Below are 27850 nucleotides of genomic sequence, written 5' to 3' on the forward strand. Positions count from 1 at the left end.
TTTGTCATACATAAATGTACTGATGCGTTTTGTACATGTATATACTTATGCTAATGATAAAGTTTATAATCTCTTAAATTCATATCCCCAAAGACATTATTATTTTGCTTTTATCATGGGGCCTCGATTTACGTATTTTTTTTTTAAAAAGAAGTTTGAACAACATATTGACCAAGATGTTGAATTGGGAGGAACCATTGTAAGTAAACACTGCAACTTTTTGCTGAAAAGTATAAATCATATTATAAAAACTGTGGTATCATCGTTGTTCATGGGGAACCAATGTTCATGGATTTTTTCGATTACCCTTCTCCAAGAATTTACATTCCCATGAACGATTTATTCTGTTAATGTACATGTATTTATTCAATACAATCTTCCGAATATACAAGTCATCCATGAAATAACGCCCCAATGAACCAGCACAGTTTTTCTTCCCCACCAACATTGCCCCCCTCCAAAAAAAAAATTCAAAGTAGTGGTCCATAGAGTTTAAGAAAAGTTTCTTCCTTTGATGATTACTGTTTGTGCTCACAAATTAGTATATACCCCTATAAAGTATTCATGTGCTTTTATTTAAAAGTGATTATTTTTTTTGCAGACGTTTGGAGGAGTGGATCCCACCCTTCACAATGGCCCTGTATACTACACAAACATACACAAACCATGGTACTATAAGGTGGTCATGGTTGATGTGAAAATATTTACATTTCCAATGTCTTTGTCCGAGATAAAATTACCAATTGTAAATGTACTTTATTTCCCCATCAATGTTTTGGCGCGGTTCCAAAAAAAAAAAAAAACACGTGCAGGGCGGGACAAACAGCTAGACAGAAGCAGTGCTTGGAGCATGTGGATTGGCGGAATCAAAGCATATAAATATAAGGAATAACTGTCAAATTTTTCAATTTCATGAAGATGATCAATCGGCGTTTTTGCAATTTATCACGCAAGCCAATCGATTGATCACTTCATGAAATCGAAAAATAAGACAGTTATTCCTTAAATAGATGGAGACAGCATCAATCTAGATTGTAAAGAGGTAACTTAATCTTGTAATAAAAAAATTATTGGGCCTTTTCCTTCTTTTAGAGAGATCTTAATCATAATTTTTTATACAGTAAATTCATATACACTTAACAAAACTTCTAAGTGTTCACTTTAATAAATGCATTTATTTAAAAAGTACTTTATAGAATGGTATGATATTTTCACACTATTACAACAAATGAGTCTTCTCAGCAACTGTAGAAAGAAAATTCAACATCACCGATGAAAACCAATGTTCCGTGACGAAGCTTAAAAACAATAAATCTGTACTTTGCAGCACGTGTTTTGTGTAATAAGCATCTTTTTGTGATCATTATCAAATTTTAAAAACTGGTTTCACTAAAAAACACAAAACATTGGCAAAATAACCATTGATGTAGAGGGGAGATTATGATTACCAGTGATCCAAGTAACTTTCCATACATGGTTTTAAGATGAATAAAATGTGTTTTATTTAATTAGAAAAAGTCTAAAATTGACATTGTGCCATTTGTCCATGTGATTGCAACATCATTAAAAAGTAAAAAAATATTTACCTGTGTATTTTTAAAAGTTGGATAGATTAATGCTATTGTGTTTGAGTGACCACAAAATCAAATATGGGCATGGATCAAAGGAAAAATTATCACATTTATATATTTTAATGACAAGAGCAATCGCTAAAATTTATTTGCGAAAATGCATTCCCCCTTGCATTTGCGTTAAAATATGTATGCACCAAAGTTTCTTCTTTTAAAGTATTTATAAATATCATGAAGGGCAACATTGAAAAGTGTAAACAAAATAACCTTAATTCAAGTCAATTAATTTGCAACTACAGAAACAGTAATACTATATAATCATATCAGTTATAATACTATGTAATCATATCAGATCATAATGAAATATATGTTATTTGCCCATTTCAAGTAATATTACAAGCATCACATTTCATGGCTTGAGTTAATGTTCTTTTTCATTAGTTTTCTTGCTTATTGTGTATTTGACTTGGAATTTTTTTTCTGTTTACAAAATAAGTGTAAAGAAATTATAAAATACTTATATAGGGCACTGAGAGACTGCAATCATGATACAGTCACTGGTACATGTAGTATTAATCTGATCCAGTGATCATGATGACAGAAAAGGTTGTATCTGGATAAGCTGAGTACAGATGACTACCACTTTCTACTTGTATCCAGACCCTGTCCCCCGTCTGTAACTGGTGTACAACAAGGTTGGAGGCTGACGGGTGGACATCAACAAATCCATCATTATAAGCCATGACTCCAGCCTTAACTGAACCATTAATAATTATTTTTGTCCAGAAGGACTCACGTTCTGCTGCCACATTAGTACAGAATATAAGATAGAGCCCAGCCTTTGGGGCGGTAAACACGCCTGTTGTAGGGTTGTATCCTCCTCCCACCTGGTAAATGACTTTTGGGAATTTAACTGTACCTGTATATGTATGTCTGCCACCTTCTCCTATAATTCCAGCTGTAAAAGCTACATTGGATTGAACACCTAAAAAAGTACAAAAGACAGTAATTTGCAATTCTATTCAAGTCATATTGATTTGGTATTGAAATTATATATAACAGGAAAAGCAATGTGTATAACTGATGCAATCAGTTACCTTATAAATATATAGTGAAGTCATGCAAAAATATATCATTTAGTTTTCTAAATTCAGACCGACCATTCAAACATGCATGATTAAGATTGGAGTCATGTTAAGAATAATGTGTAATTGCTTTCACCAGTACACTTGCAGTTCGACTCTACATGATGAATTATATCATTCAACAGGTCAATCGAAAACAAAACAAGGTTAACACAGTCATAATAACAGAAAGAAGAAGTTTGTTTAAATAGGGATGTCAACAAATATTCGAGTACTCGACTATCGTTAGATCATACCGACTATCGACTAAAATTTCTTAAGACGGTTATTCGTAAAAAATGTGTTTCATCAAAGTAATATTGAATTCAAGGCAATAAACTTATATATGCCCATTTCTTTTATTTACAGATCAATATTTTCATATGTAAAAATTAAGGGTATTGTATAACTGTTCAAAGGAAATTATTTGTACGTCGATGTATTTTCGGCAAACATATCTACAAAATATAATTATGTAAATTGGGGTCAGTTATGAGAGTAATTAAACAGTGTTTTCTTTTTCTGATATTAATTTTATGTTTTTATAAGAGACACGCTTTAATTGTTTACCTGTCAAAGATCATTGACGGACATGTAGAAATTGGCTTCAATTATGGGGTACATGTACTACTGTTATGTAAATAAAGGACAAATACAAGCGTTTGATATCCTGCATTTAGATAAAACGTGCAGCTAATATTTTAATTTTGAAATTAGATACATTAGATACATATTGATGTACAGTTTTTATTGTACTACATCCATGTTTACAATTCAGAAATTCGTTGTATAATGGTGATAGCGTAGGTTAAATATTGTAAGACAAACAGTGAAGATGATATGAAAAAAGATTTAATGAATATTCGACTATCGTTCGACTAAAGCATCCGACTATTCGACTAAGCTGTCCGAGTAAAATTAACATCCCTAGTTTTAAACATGTTTTTTTGTAAAATTAGGTTTGAGCAGTACATGTTTGTCAGCCCGTTTTCTGTTAATATAAATGTATTATTTTATTCAAGATACAACTACAGATTTCTTAAGAACAGCAGAAAAACATACCTATATTGCAGACTAAGCATTAAGAAGATGAAAAAAGTCTGATCCTAGAAAACCTTATGCTTTTGATATTTATTTGGTTTTCCTGTAGAAAAGAGTTTTTTTAATTCATATCCATAGCATGAACAAACAGTTAAGTGTTGATGATTTATATTAACGACTTTCAATCCTGATATTTATAGTCTTAAAATTTTTTTTGCCGAGTATATTTTAAGTTTCTAAATACATAGCTTAATTAAAATTCAAATCAAAAAATAGGGGTCAATATGCTTCTTTTTGCACTACAGTACTTTTAATATGACCTTTTTGCACTGAAATTTGTGTCTTAATTAAAAATTACACCTTCGACGTTTTCCCTGCAATAATTTTATCCAATTAAAGCAAGAAACAAAATGAACTCTAAGTCTGTTTAAAATAAGACACTTTAAAATTGTAACTAAGAAAAAATTTAAAATCACTTTGCATATTTAATTATTTGACCTTTCTACACTAATATATTGTGATTTTTCTGGCATTGAAAATTTAATAAACAAGAAAATTATTTTAAAGTCTTAAACTTTTTCTGAATTTAAGCAAATAGGTCAAAGTTACCTTGAATATTTAGAAAAGAACATCAAAAGTGGGGGTATATGATGTTAATTTTCAGATATTACTAAAAAAGTGTCAATTTTATGTTAAATTTGGCTCAATTTTTTCCTTGGTTTTCAGAATATTTTAACTATATTTGTCACACTTTGTTGATAGAATTCATTAGAAATAATTTAATAGATATTTCAGAACCAGCATGTCACATTTTACTGCAAAAACAGCTTTGTGTGCAACCAGCATGGAAAAATAAGAATCCAATATAAAGAGTACTGTTATAGTTCAAAAGGGAAAAACATGATTTTTGTCTAAAAAAAACCTTCCGCCACAAAATATAGTCCTTAGTTTAATTCAACTTGAATGGAATTTAATCGTGGTTTTTTATTTAATATACACGTAGTTCAATTTGCACTGTAGAATTCAGATTCAATGTTTGAATTTAGAAATGATGCAGAATTTTATAAATAAAGGACATGACATTAATCGACTCAAAAACTCAGGATCGAACGTCCTTCAGGAAAGAAATATACATGCATTTAATAGAACTTTAATTTTAGGCCTCTATTATTCAGGGGCCCGTTTTACAAAAGGACTTACCACTTAAGACCAAGTATAATTATTCATATAACTTTTTAATTAATATTATATCGAAAATTATTTTAAACATTTTAAAAGGAATGTGGTAAGATATTTTACACAGACAATTTAAAAGAGAACTATTAATTTTGCAAAATTTTACAATATTCTGAAGTTTTTGGTCTTAGTCGTAAGTTCTTTTGTAAAACGGGCCCCAGGACTCTTAACTTCAACCATTCTTTGAATATCTTTCATTTATATAGGTCTTTGATTTTATGCGCATTGATTAAGACTTGTTTTTAGTTTACTTTTCGAAGAACAGAAGAGCTTATGCTATAGTAAGATCGTTGTCCGTCAGTCTGTCTGTGTCTCATACAGTTTTTGTTGGATTTCAATATAACTCTACACAGGTAGAGTGCAATAAGATAAATATTTCTGTGTATCAGTTTTTGAGATTTCGATAAACCATGTTGACACGGTTACTAAAACTTCCACTCAGATGAACATTATACTCAGGATATAAAAATAGAGGGTTTGGGGTGCACTCCCCTTTTACTTTTTTCTGAATGTAAAATATGATGGAATTCAATTTAGAATGAAAACATTCATTGCAAGCCTGGTTGTTATATAAAGTAAATTACATATGATTTTCCCCCCAGAATTCAAATGTCTCTTAACAATTTCACTCCTAAGTTTTTAAAGTTTTTGTTCTTTTTTAACAGAACTGAAAGAAAAAATAAAAATATACGTACGATTTTTAAGATGGATAATTGTATCATTAAGTTTGGTAATATCATTTTGCTGTGAATTGGTTACTGTTCGGATTTCACTTTTCATCTGTTTCTGTTGCGCATCCAGACTAGAAAGAGAAGATGACAGTCCTGCTGTGTTATTGTGTACATCTATCAGAGAAAGTGATAAATGTTGTATTGTCATATTCTGTTGCTCTTCGTTTGTCTTCTGTTGTTGCTTGAGCTTGGAAAGAGAGTGCTCAAGGATTGTTATGTTGCTGTGTACATCCAACAAAGAAAGTGATAGATATCGGTCTCTTAGTTCCAGGTCTGTGACTGTGGCGGATATATTCTTCATTATTTCCTGTTCTCTGAATCTGACTGTCTGCTCAATTTCAAATGTTAGGATGTTCTCCAGCCTTTTTAAGTCTTCTGATGTTGTTAAATTTTTTTGCATAAGCATGGAAGTAGAGTTAAGAATCTGAATCTGATCTTTCAAAACTATGTTTTCTTGAAGCAAAAATGTTGATGTTGAGTTCAGATCATTCAGTTTTTCATTCAAGCAGACATCCTGATGTGATGACGTGGATGAAGTATTCAAGTTGTCTAGTCTTTCTTTCAAGATTTTGTTTTCACTTTGTACATCTATAAGTGAGTCCTCTAGGATTATTATTTTCATTTGTGCTGTCCGATTCCATTGCTTCAACATCTTTATCTCTCCATTTAATAACCTTTGCTGTTGTTCAAATTGCTGGATTCTTAATCCTTCTGATGTTTTCAAGTTTTGTTTTGATAAAGTGGATGAAGAATTCATGTTTTCTAGTCTTTCTTTCAAGTTTTTGTTTTCACTTTCTAACAATGATATCTTCTTTTGGGCTGTTTGATTCCATTGCCTCAGGGATTGAATCTCTCCCTCTAAAAAGGTTTGCTTTTGAGCTTGTTGTTTCTGATCCCTCATTATTGAAATTAAAACTGTCTCCAGATTTAGAAGTTGTTTGTACACATCAGAATCGGAATGTCCATTTGATGCAAAGGTACCATTGGTTTGTCCATGGAACAACAAACTCTCTGCTTTCAAAAATGTACACAGAAGTACCATAAAGGTGCTTATAATCCAGTGCATGTTGGGGATTAGTGGTAAAACTCAAACAGACAGGATATTAGAGGTGGCGTGGCTTTATCATAAACCAAAATGTTATCATCTGATAAAAAAGAAATCAGCTATATGATCACTGTTATCTTTAACCTGAATGTATATTTGAATAACTGATTGTTATTCATGCATTTCAAACAGCAATTGTTAAATAAAAATGAAAAAGAAAAGCACCAATACCAAAAAGAATGGTCATTGAAAAAATACAGATAACATTTAAGACTAACCCATTAAGCTAAAGGCACAAGTGAGCACTTCTGATTGAAAATTGACCATTGACTGATGTTGTCATAAACTTTTCACAATTCTCTCCCCATCCCCAGAACCACTGGGCTATGGTACTTTCAATAAAACTAAAAGCTTAGTATCTTTACTAATGTAAATTGGATTTATAAGCATTTAACATTTTTAAGTGTTGGAACAAGAGGGCCTAGTGCCCCCCTTTATTTTTGTTGTTGCAAAGATAGACGTAATATGGGCATTGAAAATTGAGGCTTACCTTTTTTGTTGATTACCCCCCATTCAATTTATTAGCTCACTTGAGCCGAAGGCTAAAATGAGTTTTCTGATCAAAATTTGTCCGTTGTCTGTCATCATTGTTAACTTTTCACATTTCCATCTTCTCAACAAGAACCACTGGGCCAATTTCAACCAAACTTTGCACAAAGTGTTCCTGGGTGAAGGGAATTAAAGTTTGTTCAATGAAAGGCCATGCCCTTATTCAAGGGGAGATAATTCAGAAATAGTAAATTTTATAAATCTTCCTCTCAAGAACCACTGTGCCAGGAAAGATGAAACTTATAGGGAAGCATCCTCAGGTAGTGTAGATTTAAGTTTGTTCAAATCATGAACCCCCTCTCCCCCCCGGAGGTAGGGTAGGGCCATAATGGACGATCAAAGTTTTACATAGAAATATACTGTATACAGGGAAATTTTCGCCCCTTTTGCCCTCGTTGGAAGTGGGCAAATTTAAAACAGGCGCATTCAAAGTAAACAGTATTATATCTTAAACAAAAATCTTTCTGGGCGAATTTAAAACGGGGCAAACTTGTTTCCAAATACGAAAGTACGAAAATAACACGGGGCGAATATAACCCTGTATACAGTATAGGGAAATTCTTTAAAAATCTTCTTCTCAAGAATAGCCAAGGCATGAAAGATGAAACATTATAGGGAAGCATCCTTAGGTATTGTAGATTCAGGTTACTCAATTCATGACCCCCAGGGGAAGAGCAGGGGCACAATGGCAGATCAAAGTTTTACATAAAAATATACAGGGAAATTCTTTTAAAATCTTCTCAAAAATAGCAAAGATATGAATGTCAGAATGATCATATTTATATGGAAGCATCCTCAGGTAGTGTAGATTCAAGTTTGTTCAAATCATACCCTTTTCCCTTTAAGGATTGTTTGGGACCACTTTTGGGTTAACTTTAAACTTTTCAATAATAAACTGATATCTGCTTTTTTCCAATCTTCAGTGTTCAGGTGAGTGATGTGGCCCATGGCCTCTTTATTTGGATGCCTTTGCAGTTTGATCAAATGAAAGGCTGTGCCCCATTTAAAGGGGAAAATGAATATAAAAAAGGACGGGTATCTTAAAAAATTCCCAAGAACCACTGATCAGGGTAAGAAAACAAATGACAGTTTCCTGAGGTAGTCAATAGTGGGAATTCAAGTTTGATAAATTTCACTAAAATTTGTAGCCCCCTTGAGTAGGATGGAGCTGTTGACATTATTATAATGAACATTGATCCCTCTATCAAAATTGTAAATTCCATTGAAGTAAATGAAAAGGGATTTTGTAAAGAATGCTTAATACACACTACAATGCGTCTTTTAACTATTTGAACAATTTGTTTATGTATTGTAGAAATCTCCCAATGCTCCCCCGCTCAGTCTTGGTTTTTGGAATGGAGGCATAGACTTATGCTACAAAGATGGAGCTATTCCTTTCAACATATTTCCATTTGTAGCCTTAGAGTTTGCCGAGAATGAACAACAGTCTTTCAAAATCATTGTAGCTCCACAGGTATAAATTTGTACAGGGCATGATTCAGTGAAAAGAATTTTTGAACAACATTTATACACACTATGTGAGATATTAGATATTAAATTATCCTAGTTATTTTTCTTTCTTTTATATTCATCTATTTATTGTATTCGTCTGTCCATTTTCAGCAGTACATTAAATCTGTTGGGAAAAAAGATGACAACAACCCAGATGAAATATGTTTCAAGCTTGGTATTGCAAACTCCACATCAGGTATAAATGGCGTATAAATATCTAATCCTATATCAAGAGGATGACATTTAAGTAAAAATCCTTAAAACAATATCGAACTAGTCTTTTACTAGTCAATGAAGAGTAAATGTTTTATCACATTGGTAACTTTTTGATGAAATACCAGTAGATTGATGTTTTAAAACCATGTCTCCTGGATAAACCACAGACTCTAACTCGAAAGTTTATTGAAAAAAAAAATTAGTGAAAAATTGTGTAAAATTATCATAAAGACCCAATAGCCTCTTGCTACAAAATCAACAGAAAATGTTGTTACTGATAAATAACAAAAATATCTCTTTATAACAAAGGCACAGTGATAGGAGCAGTGATAATGGAGGGGTTTTATGTGGTCTTTGATCGACAAAACAAAAGAATTGGGTTTTCCGACACAACATGTCCTGCAGTGGCCCAGATGTATAACAAATCACATGTGTCTGGTCCTCACAAATTTTCAGGTCAGTATGCAAGACTTCATCTCTGGTCAACACTAGATGGTTCTAAACCTAAGTCTAAATTTGTAAAGTGTCTGTCCATTCACAATACTTGGAAAATGTAAAGTTTGGGTATGATTTGAGTAAAAAGCAGAGCTCCAGATAAGGTGCTTATTTGCAGAATTACACATTAAATTTTACCAAATACGCATTGAAAATTTAAAATAGAGCAAACAATTACACATTAGCAATCATAGATACGCATTACACCACGAAAGTACTGCGTACAAGTTGAAGAATACAGGTACGACTTACTTAATTATTCGAATTGAGGTTAACTCTGTTTTTTTTTTTCTCAAAACGAAGTACAGATTTAAAAGCCTTTTAGTGACCAGGAATATTCTAGTAATGAAGACGACGATCTCCATTTCGGGAGGAAGAATCGCAGATTTGGATAAAAATCAATTTCTATGTAGGAAGACTATGCACAAGGCATAACTTTTTTTTTATTATGGGTTCATAGCTAATTTTTCATCTCTCTCAACTTGCCATGTTATCGAAGATTCTTTCAGTTTACTCTTGAAACGATATCTTAAATGAAGGAAAAGTTGTATGTGTCTCTGACCCTGTGGTACAGTGTACCTTGACCTAGTGTATAAACTTCCTTGTCAAAAAAGAATTCTTCCTGATCTTAGCAAAAAGTCTTGTTGGTATTTACAAAATAAATGCAGGAACTGGCCTTTGAAGTTTTTCTCCTCTTCAAAAACTCATACTTCGATTACAAGCTCAAAATAAAGGTCAAAACATTTATTTTATAAACAAAATACTCTTCAATCATTTTGCTGAAAATCAAAATCTGCATTGATTTGAAAATCAGGGAGTAAATACACTTTGGGGTAAAAAATTATCTGGAGCTCTGAAAAGTTATCATCCTGAGGAAAAATTAAATGTCAGTAAATTGTGTTAAAGGACAAGGTACAGTTGAATCTAGCCGGCCCTTATTTGATGTAAAATAAGACCACAGCTAGTTTAAATCTGTGTTATTTGTAGTTAAAAACTTAAATTGATGATTGTTTTAAAACCAGTACTTATTTTAAGTCAAAGCTTACACAAAGGTTACAAAAGGGCGCAGAAGTGTGACATTTACCCGCATTTCCTCAATGCTGTTGGAATTTCATCAAATTTGAAATAATTTTCACTTCGGGAAACAAAAAGCACAATCTTGCCAATCTAAGACTTTATACACAAGATATATCTGATGCTAGTGTATGAAATAAATAATTTGGTAGATGGCAAACTTTGCTCTATATTTAAAAAAAACAAAATGTATAGTAAAATTGATGAAAATTTGCATAAAAATGAGAAATTGGTGTACCGGTATTTTTTTACCTTCATGTGAATCCCATAACTATAAGAACCAATACTCATTTTGTGGCAGGGGTGAAAAGAGGTTTTTATTGATAAACACTTGTATTAATCAGGTTGGGGGGAAACGTAAATTCCGCTATAATAGTGGTATTTCACTATTATAGTGAAATTACGCTATATTTCCAGTCATGGATACCCTCAATTTCACCCGATACCATGCTAGGTGTTTGAACCGCACGTCATGGTGGGTATTACAAGGAACAAAAACTGTCATGCTTGCATGTTTTGAATTTTAATAAATTTTCTATCGTTGCGTTTGAAAATGCGAGCACTCTTTTTTTTAACGGAAGTTGTATTTTTAACATAGCAACCGATGATTGCGGGGATATATAAACCTGTTTGAATCTCACGTATTCCTCATTAATGTGCACAAATTAATGTTTGTTACAATTGTCAACTTAAACTGGAAAGGGTTTATTGAATTAAACAAGAAAAAGATTATTTCTGTCTGCATGGTTACGGGTTGGAGGCTCGTTATGGTAAACGGAAAGACCCATTATTATCGACCGCTGCTGCAGCCGATCTTTTTGTACATGGTTGTTAAATAGTGAACATGGGAAATGAGAAGTTATTTTTGTAAAAGTTCAGTATAATAATTCTTCATTGATAACATGTAGAAAATCATCAGTAAAATTTAAAATATTATTGTTATAATGTTTCGATTTCATTGTCATTTGTCATCAAGTTATTTGATAATTTTTTACTATATACTCGTAACAAGAGTTTACAAAAGGTATTACATATATATATAAAAGGAAATTTGATTTTTCGGTCGAATCATAATGACGTGGTGCAAAAAGTGCATGGTTAATAAAAAATCAAAAACTCTTCAACTCGTAAAAATTGTTTTGAATATGTTTTAGCTGCGAATGCTGCCAACGATACAAGAATAATTTCGTTTCCACATTTTGCACAGTGCCTTGCAGCATAGCCTATTTTGCAGAAAACATAGGAATTATCACGTGCATGATCAAGATCCAGGGTGCACGTGGTTCGGTCATTTTTATTTCAGACTGTCTTCAAAGCAATACAAATATTTTTTTTTTAAATAAGTACGGATTTTAATGCATTTGCTCATCAGATATATATTCATCGATGTAATAAAGTCCATAGGAGTCTGAAGCAAATTGAAAGGGTGGCTAATTGAAAGTGGGGGAGGGGGGGGGGGTTAAACCAACAAAAAAGATAAACCCCAATTTTCAATACAAAGAAAATGTCTATCCTTGCAAAAATGTGGGAGGGGGGGTAAGCTCCCCTAGCACCCTCTGGTTCTGACGCCTATGAAGTCTTTGATAAAAGAATTGATTGTAAATGAAAATATACGCTTTTCAAGATTCTACTTCAGCTTTGAATATCTTGCACTTCCATTGCATGGATATGCTTTCAGAATTGTGAAAGTACTTTTTTCAAATGCTAAATTATTTGCGGCTAATTTGATGTTTTACATCAATTCTTAATTGTGGAAAATATAAATTGAGTCGAAGATATTTTAGACACTTCTTATGCTGAGCAGTGTTGATTTGTTATTTGAAGTTTTCTTGTAGTTTAAACAATAATACAATGGCATAAATCTAAAAGTCTGAAAAATTAATACTTTTAGTGTGATTTTTGCTATATACTTTCATTTCATATGAATATAATTAGATATGAATATTTTTTAAATAACAAAAAAAGACATAGCTATTTCTCTCAGATTTTAAAGTTAAATCATTTTTGCCTAAGTGCATAACCATAAAATGTTAAATAAGATACATTTGTGTTAAAAAGATTGTTGAATTATAATTATTTGAACATGTGTTAAAATAAGGTTACAGACACTCTTGTTAAATGTTACCGACACCGAAATAAATTGAGTCTTTTTTTCTGAAATAAACAATTAACCAGCCGATATTGAAAATTAGATATATTTTCTGGGATCGTTTATATGTAATTTTTGGATTATTTATTATGAATTGATTTTGTTAAGAGAAAAGATATCGAGTTTATCAATGCACTCTTTTTTCATGTTTGCTATAATGGGTCTTTCCGTTTACCATAACGGGCCTCCATACCCGTAACCATGCAGACAGAAATTATTTTTTTTTCTTGTTTAATTCAATAAACCCTTTCCAGTTTAAGTTGACAATTGTAACAAACATTAATTTGTGCACATTAATGAGCAAAAAGTGAGATTCAAACAGGCTTATATATCCTCGCAATCATCGGTTGCTATGTTAAAAATGCAACTTCCGTTAAAAAAAGAGTGCTCGCATTTTCAAACGCAACGGTAGAAAATTTATTAAAATTCAAAACATGCAAGCATGACAGTTTTTGTTCATCGTAATACCCACCATGACGTACGGTTCAAACGCCTTGCATGGTTTCGGGTGAAATTGAGGATATCCATGACTGGAAATACAGCGTAATTTCACTATAATAGTGAAATACCACTATTATAGCGGAATTTACGTTTCCCCCAACCTGTTAATCTAATCAACACACCAAAACAGGAGCCAAAGGGGGTCTTAGCCTATTTTGTTGTTTAAGGTTTTAAGGCGTACACATGTTAATTAATGTTTTTAAATATTGGTGCTGACCAAGAAATTTGCTAAGTAAGCATTCAAAGAAGTATCAGGAGGCTACACTGATCAATTTTAATCAGAGCTATGTCTTATATGAAGTTTTTCAGTCACATGAAAAACATTTCCTACATTATGTAAAAGAACTTTATTCGTTAATAACCAATATTTGCCCCCCAAAATCAAACTTTGACGGAGAAATATTTAATTTTGTTCTTTAACAGGGCAATATATGCCGACTTCAAAACACTGAATATTTTCATTAGCAATGACGTCATATGTTTGAAATGACATCATGAAAATGACTTAAATTTAAAATTTCAATGATTTGTACAGAAAAATGTATATTTTAGGCAAAAAAAAAAAATTAATCAATAGTTTCTCAGGCACCGCCGCATCAGTTCAAAAACGGCCGCATTGATCAATTTTATTGACATATTGAAAAGGGAAATAACTCAATTTTCTATTTTTCCAAGTTGAAAAAGAAAATAGAGTTATTCCCCTTTTCATAAATGCTAAGAAAGACGTTCTAATTAGAAAAACAATATATTTCTTTTAAATCCAAAATATTTTATCAGTTAACTTTTAAATAAATGTTTGGAATAACATTATTTAATAATGAATACATATTATAACTAATTTCAGAGAACAAAACTGAAGAATTATTAGATATACCGGTATATATATAAAATTCAGCACATATCAAGAATTTTTCAAAATTTGACTTTTGTGGGGGCAAAGATATGCAATATACCGCATATAGTTCTTTGTTCTGTCAAAGCTGAGCTATCATGATCACATACAAAAGCCACCCTTTTGTTGATCCTTTAGTCTGTTAGCAGGGTTTGCTCTGACTGGACAGTGTTCTAGGCCATCTTATCCAGTGTGCAGTGTTTTAGATAAAATACTGGTTTTACATAATATAACATTCTTTTTGTATATAGATGGGGCTATTCTTATTCCAGGTTCGGTTGAAAACTGTGCCTATGCCAAACCAGAGAAATCCAACCAAACCCTGGTCACCGTGGCGTACGTATTAGCGGGGATCTGTGGAGCCTGTATTCTGCCTTTGTTTATTCTCTTTATTCAGTATCAATGGCGGAGTCAAAGTGTTACGACAAAATGAAGAGACAGAATTCTGATGGAGATTCTAATGATTTAATTGATGAACCAAACATTATGCACGATTCTTAATTAGATGATTTTGTCATGATAGCTTCTTCTAGTGATGGGGGTTAAATTTGTCTGTGGTAGAAAATAACTAGATATTCTTTTTACAGGTGAATAATTATTTTTAGAATTGTAGTGGGAAGTGTTTTGCTTAATTTTATTTAAAAAGTTACTACAATATTCTGTATTAATCATGTGTATATCCATGCCATCTTCAAGGTATGTATAGAAATTTAGATCCTATTTGTAGATGTCTGATGCTATAATAAAAAAAAATTCATGTAGGCTAACGCACAAGGCATAATATGGCTGTTTTGTTCATATACTATTAGTTTGACTAAATATATTTCAATGGGGCACTAACAATTTATTATATTCATTTTTTTGTATGTGGAACAGAAATGTTTGAATACGTAATGCCTGATTTTAAAGATTATTGTTTGATTTTAGTAACTCTATAATCTTTACTAAGACTTACTTAGTTTTGATACAAAATAAATTTGTTCAATCTGGTGAAAGATTCATATTAACAATGGTTGTATATGCTCTGAATCATGAAAAGTTGTAATAAATGAATATTTAATGTCGACTCATCTACTTGATTTCCCTGTTAACTCTATTATAAATGAAGTTTACAAACTGTTACCCAGTATATCTACTAGCCATGTTAAAAAGTTTTTAATGGTTTGTTTATCTATCAAGACATTTTATGTTGTTTTTTTTTTATATTTGATTTCAGATTAAACTGCTGATGTCATTGTTATTATGTTTATGTGCATGCATCCATATTTGTCATCAAACATTTTTATTCTCTTTATTGTTAAAAATGTAGAGCATATTTATGGAAGTTAATTATTTTTTTATAGGCAGCTACAGATACTAAGCATTGTTTGTGTATGAGTAAAGCAGGACATTGTTTGGGGCTCAAAGGATTTAGAATTAGAGTGGTGTAAACTGGTACTGTAGCCGAGCTAAAACATATAATGCATTATGAAGCAAAGAGGAGTTTCCAAACTCTGCTCTTTGATATATATTGTTCCAAATTATTTTTAATACTCGGTGTACATCTGCTAAATACTGAAATATTTTTCATTGTGATATTTTAGTATTGGTTTATTTCTATATTATAAGGATTTGTTAGATAACAGATAGAGGGGCATATTATGGAGAATTTTAAATGGATAATATGACTGTATAATTGGTGTTGCTTCATCAATGGATGTGTTGCTTCATCAATGGATTACATAATTACTTGCAAAAAATGTCACACATGTTCATTATACTATTTGATATTATATATTTTATTATTTGTATGCCATAAACATAATTTGTCTCATTTGAATTCTAAATGACTCTAGATTGTTTTGGTGTAATTTTTTTAACTTGTAGATTTCTTTCTACTGACTAAAGTTAAATAAATTGCTACTCCATCAACAGCATTTTGATTTTTGTGTTGTGTAAAAGTTGCTAAATTTAAAAATGCAATTGATACTTTCAATGAGTGTATAATTGCATCGCAAGACAACTTGATGAAATGAAATGTGAAGATTACGAACAGTGAAAAAATCCATTTAAACAATACAAGTTATGAGCAGTGCCTACACATACAAATGAAAACATAGATAGGTTCAGGTGAGATGGAGGAGTAAGCATCCCCTGTCAATTGGTTACCGTTTATATGTGCTCCATATTATGATTGGGCAAACAAAACAACTCTGTAGACAATATTAACTGTTCAAAGCGACAGACCTTCTGCAAAACGTATACCCTTTCAGTCAAATTTCATATGTTATGTAAATAATTTAAAATACGGTATAATTAAAATTGATCAAGACTAATTTTTATTATAAAAGTTAATATTTCTAATCAAAAACTCAAAAAATTACTGTACTGCTCTCAATATTATGGCTAGAAAGAATATTGTTAAACATTTTTTATCTATTTTAACAATTTAAGTTTTCCCTTTTCTTATGAACTCATGCTATTTGATATTAAAAACGATGTTAATGTTTATTACAATTAATGTTTATTATATCCATCCATCTTCAAAAGTTATTGTTTTTATTTTAAAAATGATATGAATTTGTACTTGTTGATTTCCGTAAAATTTCCCAGGTATATATAGAAAACCACAGATCTAAGGTTTCCTGTGAATGTGAATGCATCAGTAATCAAACACATCAAAACCTATGACAGTATGTCTAGGTAATATATCATACGTGGAAAGAAAATTTAAACTAAAAGGACAACAGACATACATCAATATCATTTATATGTCAGATTGAGTTACAATCATAGCAACTTCTAAACATATCATATGAAAATCATGGCACCATTCTGATTAAATTACAATGTACTGCATATAATGAAATGTCTTAAACTGATGAATATTGATAATAAAATAAATATTCATTATACTGTCAAGTGAGTGTTCCTTCATAGATCATTAGTTTTCTGTAATTATTGACTTGAGTAAGATTTTTCTTCTTTGCATAAAATATGTGTGAAAATTTTGTTCAAATTTATAGAACAGTGAAATTCATCAATAACAAGGTAGTATTAATCTGATCCATTGATCATGATGACAGAAAAAGTTGTTTCTGGATAATGTGAGTACAGATGATTACCATTGTCTACTTGTATCCAGACTCTGTCCCCCACCTGTAACTGGTGGACAACAAGGTTTGAGGCTGACTGGTGGATATACATAATAGATCCATTAACATGAGCCATGACTCCAGCCTTAACTGATCCATTAATCATTATTACTGTACTGAAGGGTCCATGATAATCTGCCACGTTAGTACAGAATATAAGATAGAGCCCAGCCTTTGGGGCGGTAAACACCCCTGTTGTAGGGTTGTATCCCCCTCCCACCTGGTAAATGACTGTTGGGAATTTAACTGTTTGTCCACCAGAAAACACATGACCATCACCAGATCCAATTCCGGCTGTGAAAGCTACATTGTATTGAACACCTAAAAAATACAACAGAATATAAAATGCAGTTCCAATTTTAATATTGAAATAACATAACAGAAAATGCTGTGTATACTTTATGCAGTTATAGGTACATGTACCTACAAAGTTTATTGGCGGATGTTGCAGATAAAAATATCATTTATTAATGGCATTGCAATTATTATGCCTTCCTTCGAAGAAGGAAGAGCATATTGCTTTGCTGCTGTCTGTCGGTTCACTTAGTTTCCGTTCATTTTCTTCACAACTGTTGTACATACTGAAATGAAATTTGGTATAGATATATCACATGAATATCTAGGTCAAGATCTGTTATGGGTACGATCGCACCATTTTTGACAGAGTTATGCCCCTTGGACTTAGAAAAATTCCAATTACTTTGCAACCGTTGTACATACTGAAATGAAATATCAGATGAATATCTAGATCAAGTTCTGTATTGGGTACGATCGCACCATTTTTGACAGAGGTACATGTATGCCCCTTGGACTTGGAAAAATTCCAATTAGAGGGGAGGGGGGCATAAGTGTTTTACAAACATCTCTTGTTTTGTGTTGTTTTATTTTTAAGTTTATTTTTATACATGTACTCATGCAAAAGTGTAAAATCTATCTTTTATGCAGAAACATGTAAATGTACGTACACATTAATTAATTTATGGTGACATTAATGTTTAAAACGATTGAGAACTATCATTTTATGCACAGAGACTTTAAAGTAAAATGGCCTGTCCAAATGCAGGGCATAATTGTCCTGTTTTGAAGCAGGGTCCTGTAGCCTTTCAACTGGGCATTTAAAGAAAAAAGTGGCTAAATATCTACTGCACTTAAGCTATGAGAGTTGGATCCCGATGTTTTGCGCAAAATAAAATTCCAAAATTCATTAAATTTATGTTTAATATCTATTAAACAATATCTTAAGAGCAGGTTTTGGTATATTATATTACATGAAAGTATTAAATAATGCCAAGCGACACTAGCTATTGAAACTATGGTCTAACAGTTTTGTTTCATTTTAATTCTTATTCATATGCATACCAGTTTTCAACGACATTGTTTACATCGAGCCGCAACTTGGCCATTTTTCTCATTTGCACAGAATTTGTATTTTAACTAAAACGAGTGTCAGCCCATGTGACCCTTTTGATAATATAATCACTTTTCTCACGTGACATTCAAGTGTTCGACACGCTTTCATTGTGTCATTCGTTGGAAAATTCGTTTTATATCTACATGTACTTCCATCTTCAACAATATTGAAGATCCTTGCGTACATTTTATCAGTGTTTTACATTTTACGTTGAATTCTTTTACTATAGTGTTTTTGTTTGGGATACTTTAAAGGAAAAAGGTATTATTTTGCTGATTACATGCAGTACATTTAGCAGTGGCGGATCCAGAAATTTTGTAAACGGGAGTCCATCCAGTTTTAGGTCAGGGTAGGAGTCCACAGTCATACCAAAAAAAAAAACTAAACTTTTTATTTTATTTTTACCTTACTAATAAGTCCACAATTTTTATTCAAGATGATTAAGATAAAGTGAAAATGTCTTTTTTTTTTAAATACACTGTAGGTACGAACACATAATATTAATTATTTTAAGATTTAGTTAATTCGCTGCTTGACAGCAAATAATACATGAACAGTGAGATTTTAAGCATTCTCATTTTAAAAGAACGTTAGATAGAGAATATTATGCAGTGCTTGATAATGTAGAAGCCGAAATTCATTTTTTAATGCATTGTCCTTTGTAAACTGAATACCGATCAAAACTTTTTTTGAAAATTAACTCTGCCAATAATCAAATGGCATGGTCATATATGGATTTACTGTGTGTACACATTTCAGCTTATCCTATAGACAGGTTGTAAATTATTTTTCATTTTTGCGAAGACAGTTCATTATGTTCAGAAAATAAAAATGTATTTCAGTGGCATTTTCATCTAACAATAATTCTTAAAACAGACACTACCAACCTATGCGTACAAAATGCATACATATATCTATCACAATTGTGTTTATTTTTATGAATTTTTTGTATTTTCTCTTGATGTTCTGCTCTTTACTTACTTACTTTATCTACCTACGTGGATACAAATTAATGAAATTATATGCAAGGTTATAAATCATTTATTTTTTGTACACAATGAACAAAAAACCCTCCCCTCTGCCTTTTTTATATATAATGTAAATCAAATACGGAAAAACCATGTGCTTATGATCCATTTCCATGCGATTTAAATGTCTCCGCCCCTTTGCTGCGACCTTAAAATCGAAAGCGGTCCAGTTCAATTTTCCGGAATTTATGGCTTAAACATGTTCTTTTCAATAGCGTTGTATGTAATTATTGAAATATGTATGACGAAAAGTCTAGTAATAGATATCAGAAGCATATGCTTGCACATTGATCATAGATTAATTTAGCGATATATTGTAATGTTAAGCTTAAAATGGGTAACCGAAAAGGTTCCAAATAACGTCCTTAAGTGCAGTCATTCTTTATGAAATACATTGTTTGATGTTGAGCTAGATTGTCGACTTATTCCATATTTAGATCTAAGAATTCAAATTGCTTTTTAACTTAATTTTTAGTAGGAAAAAATCAGTCTTTTGAATGAGACAGGGTCCATTTGATTTGCCTGGATTCAGTGGGTATTATGCCCCTATGCTCATTTTAATCTTTAATGCTGTTCAAAGCAGAAAGGTTATGTATTCATTTTAAAAACATAAACTCCTTATGAGAGTGCACATATGTCGTTTTTCTAAACAGGCTATGTGATATTGCAATGTTCTTAAATTTTAAAAGTCTTGGAAAACTATAAAATGTGGAAGTGCTTACCTTAAAGAATCAAAATTCCCTTAACCCCCCCCCCCCCCCCCAAAAAAAAATTAAAAATGTTATCTGTACCTTAGTAACAGTTCAACAGTTTTAGCATTACATGTTAAAAGTCTGTATATCCTCTTTTCAAAGTATTTTTTAAAAAAACATACAAAAACTGGCTTTGCAAAAAGAAATTTTGGATATGTGAATGATTTATTTTTCAGAATTTCATATAGTCAAATAAGGCTACTAGTGAAACTTTCTATTATAAGATTAGTTATAACTCCAGTGAAACACCAGGCTTATAACAGACACATTTATAATGAATAGACACTTACAGCAAAGTGATTTTTTTTTATCCCTTTGACTTAAGATACTATGTATATTGTAAACTTAATGGATATGATGAATTACGCTTATAACAAACCAAAGCATCTATCCCTGAAACTTTGTTTTAAGCAAGTTTCATTGTATTTCTTCTTTTTGAGCAGAAGAGAAGAAAGAGTGAAGAGTATACATACGATTTTTAAGATGAATAATGGTATTATTAAGTTTGGTAATGTCGTTTTGTTGGGAATTTGTCAGCATTTGGATCTCACTCTTTATTTGGTTTTGCCGTGCATCCAATTTAGAAAGAGAAGACGATAATCCAGCTGTTTGATTGTGTACATCCAACAGAGAAAGTGATAAGTATCGGTCTCTGAGTTCCAGGTCTGTGACTGTGGCGGATATAATCTTCATTATTTCCTGTTCACTGACTCTGACAGTCTGCTCAATTTCAAATGTTAGGATGTTCTCCAGCCTTCTTAAGTCTTCTGATGTTGTTAAATTTTTTTGCATAAGCATGGAAGTAGAGTTCAGAATCTGAATCTGATCTTTCAAAACTATGTTTTCTTGAAGCAAAAATGTTGATGTTGAGTTCAGATCATTCAGTTTTTCATTCAAACAGACATCATGTGCTGATGAAGTGGATGAAGAATTCAAGTTGTCTAGTCTTTCTTTCAAGATTTTGTTTTCACTTTGCACTTGTAGAAGTGAGTCCTCTAGGCTTGTTATCTTTATTTGGGCTGTCCGATTCCATTGCTTCAGCATCTGTATCTCTCCATTTAATTGCTGAATTTGTTGAGCTTGTTGTTTCTGATCCTGCAATATTGAAATTAAAACTGTCTCCAGATTTAAAAGTTTTTTGTTCACATCGGGATCAGAATGTCCATTAGATGCCAAGGAAGCATTGGTTTGTCCATGGAACAACAAACACTCTGCTTTCAAAGATGTGCATAGCAGGACCAAAAAGGTTCCTCTAATCCAGTGCATTTTGGTGATTTATGGTAAAACTCAAACAGACAGGATATTAAGGGTGGCGTGGCTTTATCATAAAACAAAATGTTATCATCTGATAAAAAAGAAATCAGCTAGATGATCAGTGTTATCTTTAACCTGTATATTTAGATAACTGGTCTTTATTCATACATTGCAAATAGCAATTAACGGTTTATTTTGAAAAAGGAAAAGCACCAATACCAAATTTATGTTCCCTGAAAAAAAAATTACATTAAGACTGACCCATTAAGCCGAAAGCACAAGTAACTCTGATGGAAAATTGACCATTGACTAATGTTGTCCTAAACTTTTTACACTTCCCCACCCCCCCATCTTTGGCACCACTGGGCTATGGCACTTTCAATAAAACTTATATCTTTACTATGTGAATTGGCTTTTAGCATTAAGGAGTTGGAACTCAAAGGCCTAACCTCCATCCCCCCTTTTTTTTGCAAAGATAGATATAATATTGGCATTGAAAATTAATGCTTACCTTTTTTGTTGGTTTAGTCCCCTTTCAATTTACTTCTGATGCATATGTTAAGTTTGATCAAATGAAAGGTTGTTCCCCATTTAAAGGGGGGAAATGAATATAGAAAGGGTGGTATCTTAAAAATTTCCCAAGAACCCCTGGTCAGGATAAGAAAACAAATGAAAGTTTTATGACACAGTTATTATTTGAATTTTGTTTATATATTGCAGAAATCACCCAATGCTCCACCATTGAGTCTTGGTTTTTGGAATGGTGACATAGATTTGTGCTACAAAGATGGAGCCATTCCTTACAACATATTTCCATTTGTAGCCTTAGAGTTTGCTGAGAATGATCAACAGTCTTTCAAAATCATTGTAGCTCCACAGGTATAAATTTGTACAAAGTATGATTTAGTGAAAAGAATTTTTTACAACATTGTACAGACTATAAGAGAAATAAGTTGCTAAAGTATCCTAGGTATTTTTCTTTCTTTTATTCATCTAATTTTGTTCTTTTGTTCATTTTCAGCAATACATTAAATCTGTTGGTAAAAAAGATGACAACAACCCAGATGAAATATGTTTCAAGCTTGGTATTGCAAACTCCACATCAGGTATAACGTGGCATAAAAAATACAAATATAAGATACATGGAATGATTTATTTTCTATGCATGATTGAATTCAGCAACCATATCTAAGAGGATGACATTTGAGTAAAAATCCTTGCTTAAAACAGTACCGAAACAGCCTTTTATTCGTCAATGAAGAGGAAATGCTTTATCACATTGATAAGTTTTTGATGAAATACAAGTAAATTGTTTTTAAAAAAAAAACCATGGCTCCTGGATTGACCACAGACTCTAACTCAGTTTATTGGGGAAAAAAAAATAAATGTAAAATGACCATTAAGACCCAATAACCTCTTGCTAAAAAATCAAAACAAAATGTTATAACTGATAAATAACAAAAATATCTCTTATAAAACAGGCACAGTGATTGGAGCCGTGATAATGGAGGGGTTTTACGTGATTTTTGATCGACAGAACAACAGAATTGGGTTTTCAGATACAACATGTCCTGCAGTGGCCCAGATGTACAACAAGTCACATGTGTCTGGGCCTCACAAATTTTCAGGTCAGTATACAAGACTTCATCTCTGGTCAACACTATGGTTCTAGACCTTATTTGTAAACTTAAGTGTCTGTCCATTCACAGTTCTTGGAAAAATGTATAGTTTGGGTATGATATGAATAAAAAGTTATCAGACTGAGGAAAAAAATGTCAGTGAGTTGTTAAAGGACAAGATAAATCTTTTAAGAAGTTAAAAATTGATGATTGTTTTAAATCCAGTACTAATTTTGATTCAAAGCTTACACGGAGGTCACAAAAGGGCGCAGAAGTGTGACATTTAGCCAACATTTCCTCAATGCTGTTGGAATTTCATCAAATTTGAAATAATTTTCACTTGGGGAAACATAAAGCACAAGCTTGCCAATCTGAGAGTCTATACACAAGATACATCTGATGCTAGTGTATGAAATATATAAATTTGGTAGATAGGCAAAGTTTGCTTTATATTTTCAAAAAACAAAATGTGCAGTAAAATTGATGAAAATTTGCAAAGAAATGAGAAATTGATACATTTTTTTACCTTCCTGTGAATCCCACAGCTAAGAATCAATACTCATTTTGTGGCAGGGGTGAAAACAGGTTTTCATTGATAAACTTTTGTATTATTCTTATCATCACACAAAATTAGGAGCCAAAAAAGGGTCTAAGCCTATTTTGTTGTTTAAGGTTTAAAAGCGTGCGCATAATTGATGCTGACCAAGAATTTTGCCAAAGTTAGATATATCAATCAAAGAAGTATCAGGAGGCTACACTGATCTATTTTTATCAGAGCTGTCTTATATGAAGTTTCTCGGTCACATGTAAAATATTTCCTACATTATGTAAAATTTGTTCTGTCATAACAGTACTGAGCTATCATGATCACATATACAAAAGCCATCATTTTGTTGATCCTTTAGTATGTTAGCAGGGTTAGCTCTGACTGGACAGTGTTCTAGGCCTTCTTACCCAGTGTGTAGTGTTTTAGATAAAATTCTGGTTTTACATAATATACTGACACCCAAAAGAAACGCAACACCCTACTTTTGGGGGAAATAATTATGTAAAGTAAAGAATTTTGTATCAGGCCAAAATAAAAAATACCTTTGTTTCCCCTAACGCGACCGACCCAATGAAATCCCGCCGACTGAAAAGATTTTTTAAATAGGATGATTCCTAATTTTTTTTTATTGTCAACCAAGTTTTATAAAATACAGTTTCATCAAAATCAGTTTTAAACAGAACGGCAAAATAGTTCTACTGTGATTTTCAAGCATTTGGAAATAAAATGGCGCCCAGAAGCGCGCGATTAATTAAAAGAATTAGTTCTTCATAAAACAACGGCGACGTTTCAATCTTATGCCTTTAGCTAACTAGAATTCTTCACTCTTAAAACAGTTTGAAAATAAAATTTACAATGACTAATTCAGAGCATTTCAGAGGTGTCTTGGCGTCTCCATGTGAGTAAATAAATTTTCGAAAGGGACGGTAAACAACGACCAAACAAATCTGTTTGTTGAATACATGGAAAGGCCAGCCTCATGAGCAGATGAGGGGTCCACCTAGTGAACACATCATTCAATTTCACTGCATTTTATTTAATTTGAGTTTTGATCTAATTACCAATTCATCTATATGTTCCTATGTTTACTATATGCCATTATGGAATCATAGGAGTTATTGTAAATATGTCTGCATATTCATCCTGATAAATATATTTCAGATGTCCTTTTTATGCCTTTATTTACGGGTTAAACTTTGTGACTATGACATTGTTTATAGCATGGTTCGGTTTGGTTCATTTAAATATTTTTTACATACTCTTTCCAAATAGTTTGGACTTTCCATTAAATTTTAGAATGTATTTTCAAAGCTGCTATCAGAAAATAAAATTGTTTACCTACCGACCGACCCAACTTGAGAATTTAGGATCGGGTTAGGGGAAACAAAGATATTTTTAATTCCGGCCTCATAAGATTATGAATATCTTCAATTTGGTAAACATCGGTAATTTAAAGGTTGAACAATTTCCATACCATAACAGGAAGTCAAGTTTGAGTTTGCTTAACAGAAATAAAAAATTGCATGTTTAACAAAACATTTGGCAATATTATGGAGTTTTAAGGGTTTTTTACTGTTCATCATAAGTAATGCAGCAATATTTCAAAAAATAAACACTCCTTTCGTTTTCCGTAACAATGCTAAGGCTACTTGAAATTGGCTTATGTACGCATTTCCATTGCTCTAGCTGGAAAATTTCAATGTAAAGGTGATGGAGAGTTGCTGATGTAAAATTTCACTATATTACGCCTCAACAGGGTCTTACGTATCATATGCATTAAGGACAGTCCTTGTACCTGAAGTCTAAGGACGGCTACACTGCTCTTAGTTAGAGAAAATTCGACCTAATCATCTGAAAAACGGGCATTTAAAAATGCCAAAGAATAATTCCTACGCTCAGATCTTGATTTTAACATTTTTATCAAATCTTTGATGTTCTGAAAAGTGAGTTAAGCCTTACTTTATTCGCTTTTGAAAATCATAAAATTAAAAAAAAAATTGTAGATTACTGCTTGTTGCGTTTCTTTTGCGTGTCAGTATATAACATTCTTTTTGTATATAAATGTTGCTACTCTTATTCCAGGTTCAATTGAAAACTGTGCCTATGCCAAACCAGAGAAGTCCAACCAAACCCTGGTGATTGTGGCGTACGTATTAGCGGGGATCTGTGGAGCCTGTATTCTGCCTTTGTTTATTCTCTTTATTCAGTATCAATGGCGGACATCAAAGTGTTACGAGAAAATGAAGAGACAGAATTCTGATGGAGACTCCAATGACTTAATTGACGAACCAAACTTTATGCATGATTCTTAGATGATTTTTGATGTGGTAGTGTCTACTAGTGATCGGGGTTAAATTTATCTATGGTAGATTATTACTAGATATTCTTTGACTGTTGAATAATTACTTTCAGAATTCTAGTGGGAAGTGTTTACTTTAATTTTAGTTAAAAGTTATTATTATTCTCTGTGTTAATCATGAGTATGTCCATGCCATCTTTAAGGTCTGTATAGAAATTCGTAGTTCTTTATTCCGTGGGACGTACATCCCATAAGCATCATAAGTACAACATTGTATTTATCAATTACATACATAGTACAATAACATGTTATAAACTTACCAGCTAGTAATACATACATTTCATTATATAGTTAATTGATTTAAACATTCCATTCGTAATTTATTAGCATGATATATATATTTCCCTAACTGATTTACATCTTTGGTATTTGTACTACAGAATAATTGTATTAACTTGAAGACACTTGGTCTTCGGGAGTAGTAATGTTTGATGAACTTGTTTCTTAAATCTTGAAAAACTGGACAAATGAATAAAAAATGAAATTCGTCTTCAATATCATTTAAATTACACAGAACACATTTCCTATCACTCCTTATTAAGTTCTCGTATCTTCCAGTTTCAATCTTTAAATTATGTGCTGAAAGTCTGAGACATGAAATTGCTTTTCTATATTTTACATGGATAGGTTTCTTTAAATAACCTTGTAAACAAAAATAATCAACTAAATGCTTATATAACATACATTTTGGTGACTTACATTTATCAGATATAGCCTTCTGTTTAAAAACGTCACACATTCTATTGTATGTTATGTCTAATAAAATGCTATCTTTTTGATTACTATGGAACAAGTCAGCTAAACCTAGAGTGTACATTTCATTTTTTATACTCGTAACCCAGGGATCTTTATTCTCTACCATATCTTGATAACATGCACTCAAAATACAATTATTACTTTTTCTTAATTTTAACCAATATTTTAATATTCTGCGCTTTCTGTATATATCTAGTGGTATTCTACCTAACTCATAATAAACAGCACTATTACAGGTATTTTTTCTTACACCAAGTATTCTTTTACAAAAATTAATATGTACTCTTTCAACATCTGGACCTTTGTGAAAACCCCAAATTTCAGCTCCATAGCATAACACACTTTTAACATAGGTATCAAAAACATTGATCTGAGTCTCAACATTGAAATTTAAATCTTTCATCTTACTATCAATACTAAACAATGCCTTGTTACCTTGTGTTGCACAGTGCTTCTGTGTAGATAAGAATTTACCATTATAGTTAAATAATAATCCTAAATAATTAAATTGATTTACAACTTCAGATCTTCATATTTGTAGATACTTGACACTGTAATCAAAATTTCAATTCATGTAGGCTATTGTATAAGGCATAATATGGTTGTTTAATTTAAAAAAAATATAGTTTGACTAGATATATTTTATTGGAGCACTTTTTAAGATTTATTATATCCATGTTGATGTCTGTGGAACTGGTATGTTTGAATATGTAATGCCTGGTGTTAAAAATTACTGCTTAATAATATATACTAAAAGATTGTCTTTACTAAGATTTGACGTAGATTTGATTATA

The 27850-nt window shown here is 31.8% G+C and overlaps 2 protein-coding genes across 2 annotated transcripts; both read left to right on the forward strand.

The window, feature by feature from the left end:
- The first annotated feature begins 115 nt into the window (after nt 1-115).
- On the forward strand, nt 116-15650 carry LOC134236292 (beta-secretase 1-like). The gene is made up of 6 exons (XM_062718474.1): nt 116-199; nt 602-694; nt 8673-8831; nt 8981-9065; nt 9395-9541; nt 14469-15650. Exons 1-6 carry the CDS (start codon nt 116-118, stop codon nt 14627-14629), a joined length of 729 nt encoding a protein of 242 aa, XP_062574458.1. The 3' UTR covers nt 14630-15650.
- On the forward strand, nt 14867-27690 carry LOC134236303 (beta-secretase 1-like). The gene is made up of 8 exons (XM_062718484.1): nt 14867-14892; nt 15540-15567; nt 16799-16865; nt 22491-22654; nt 22797-22881; nt 23257-23403; nt 26024-26462; nt 27582-27690. The coding sequence occupies exons 1-7, from the start codon at nt 14867-14869 to the stop codon at nt 26251-26253; spliced, it is 747 nt and encodes a 248-aa protein (XP_062574468.1). The 3' UTR covers nt 26254-26462; nt 27582-27690.
- The last annotated feature ends 160 nt before the right edge of the window (nt 27691-27850 follow it).

The sequence above is a fragment of the Saccostrea cucullata genome, unplaced genomic scaffold, assembly GCF_032062105.1.
Source record: "Saccostrea cucullata isolate Sc308-1 unplaced genomic scaffold, CSIRO_AGI_Scuc_v1 ctg1409, whole genome shotgun sequence".
Classification (NCBI taxonomy): domain Eukaryota; kingdom Metazoa; phylum Mollusca; class Bivalvia; order Ostreida; family Ostreidae; genus Saccostrea; species Saccostrea cuccullata.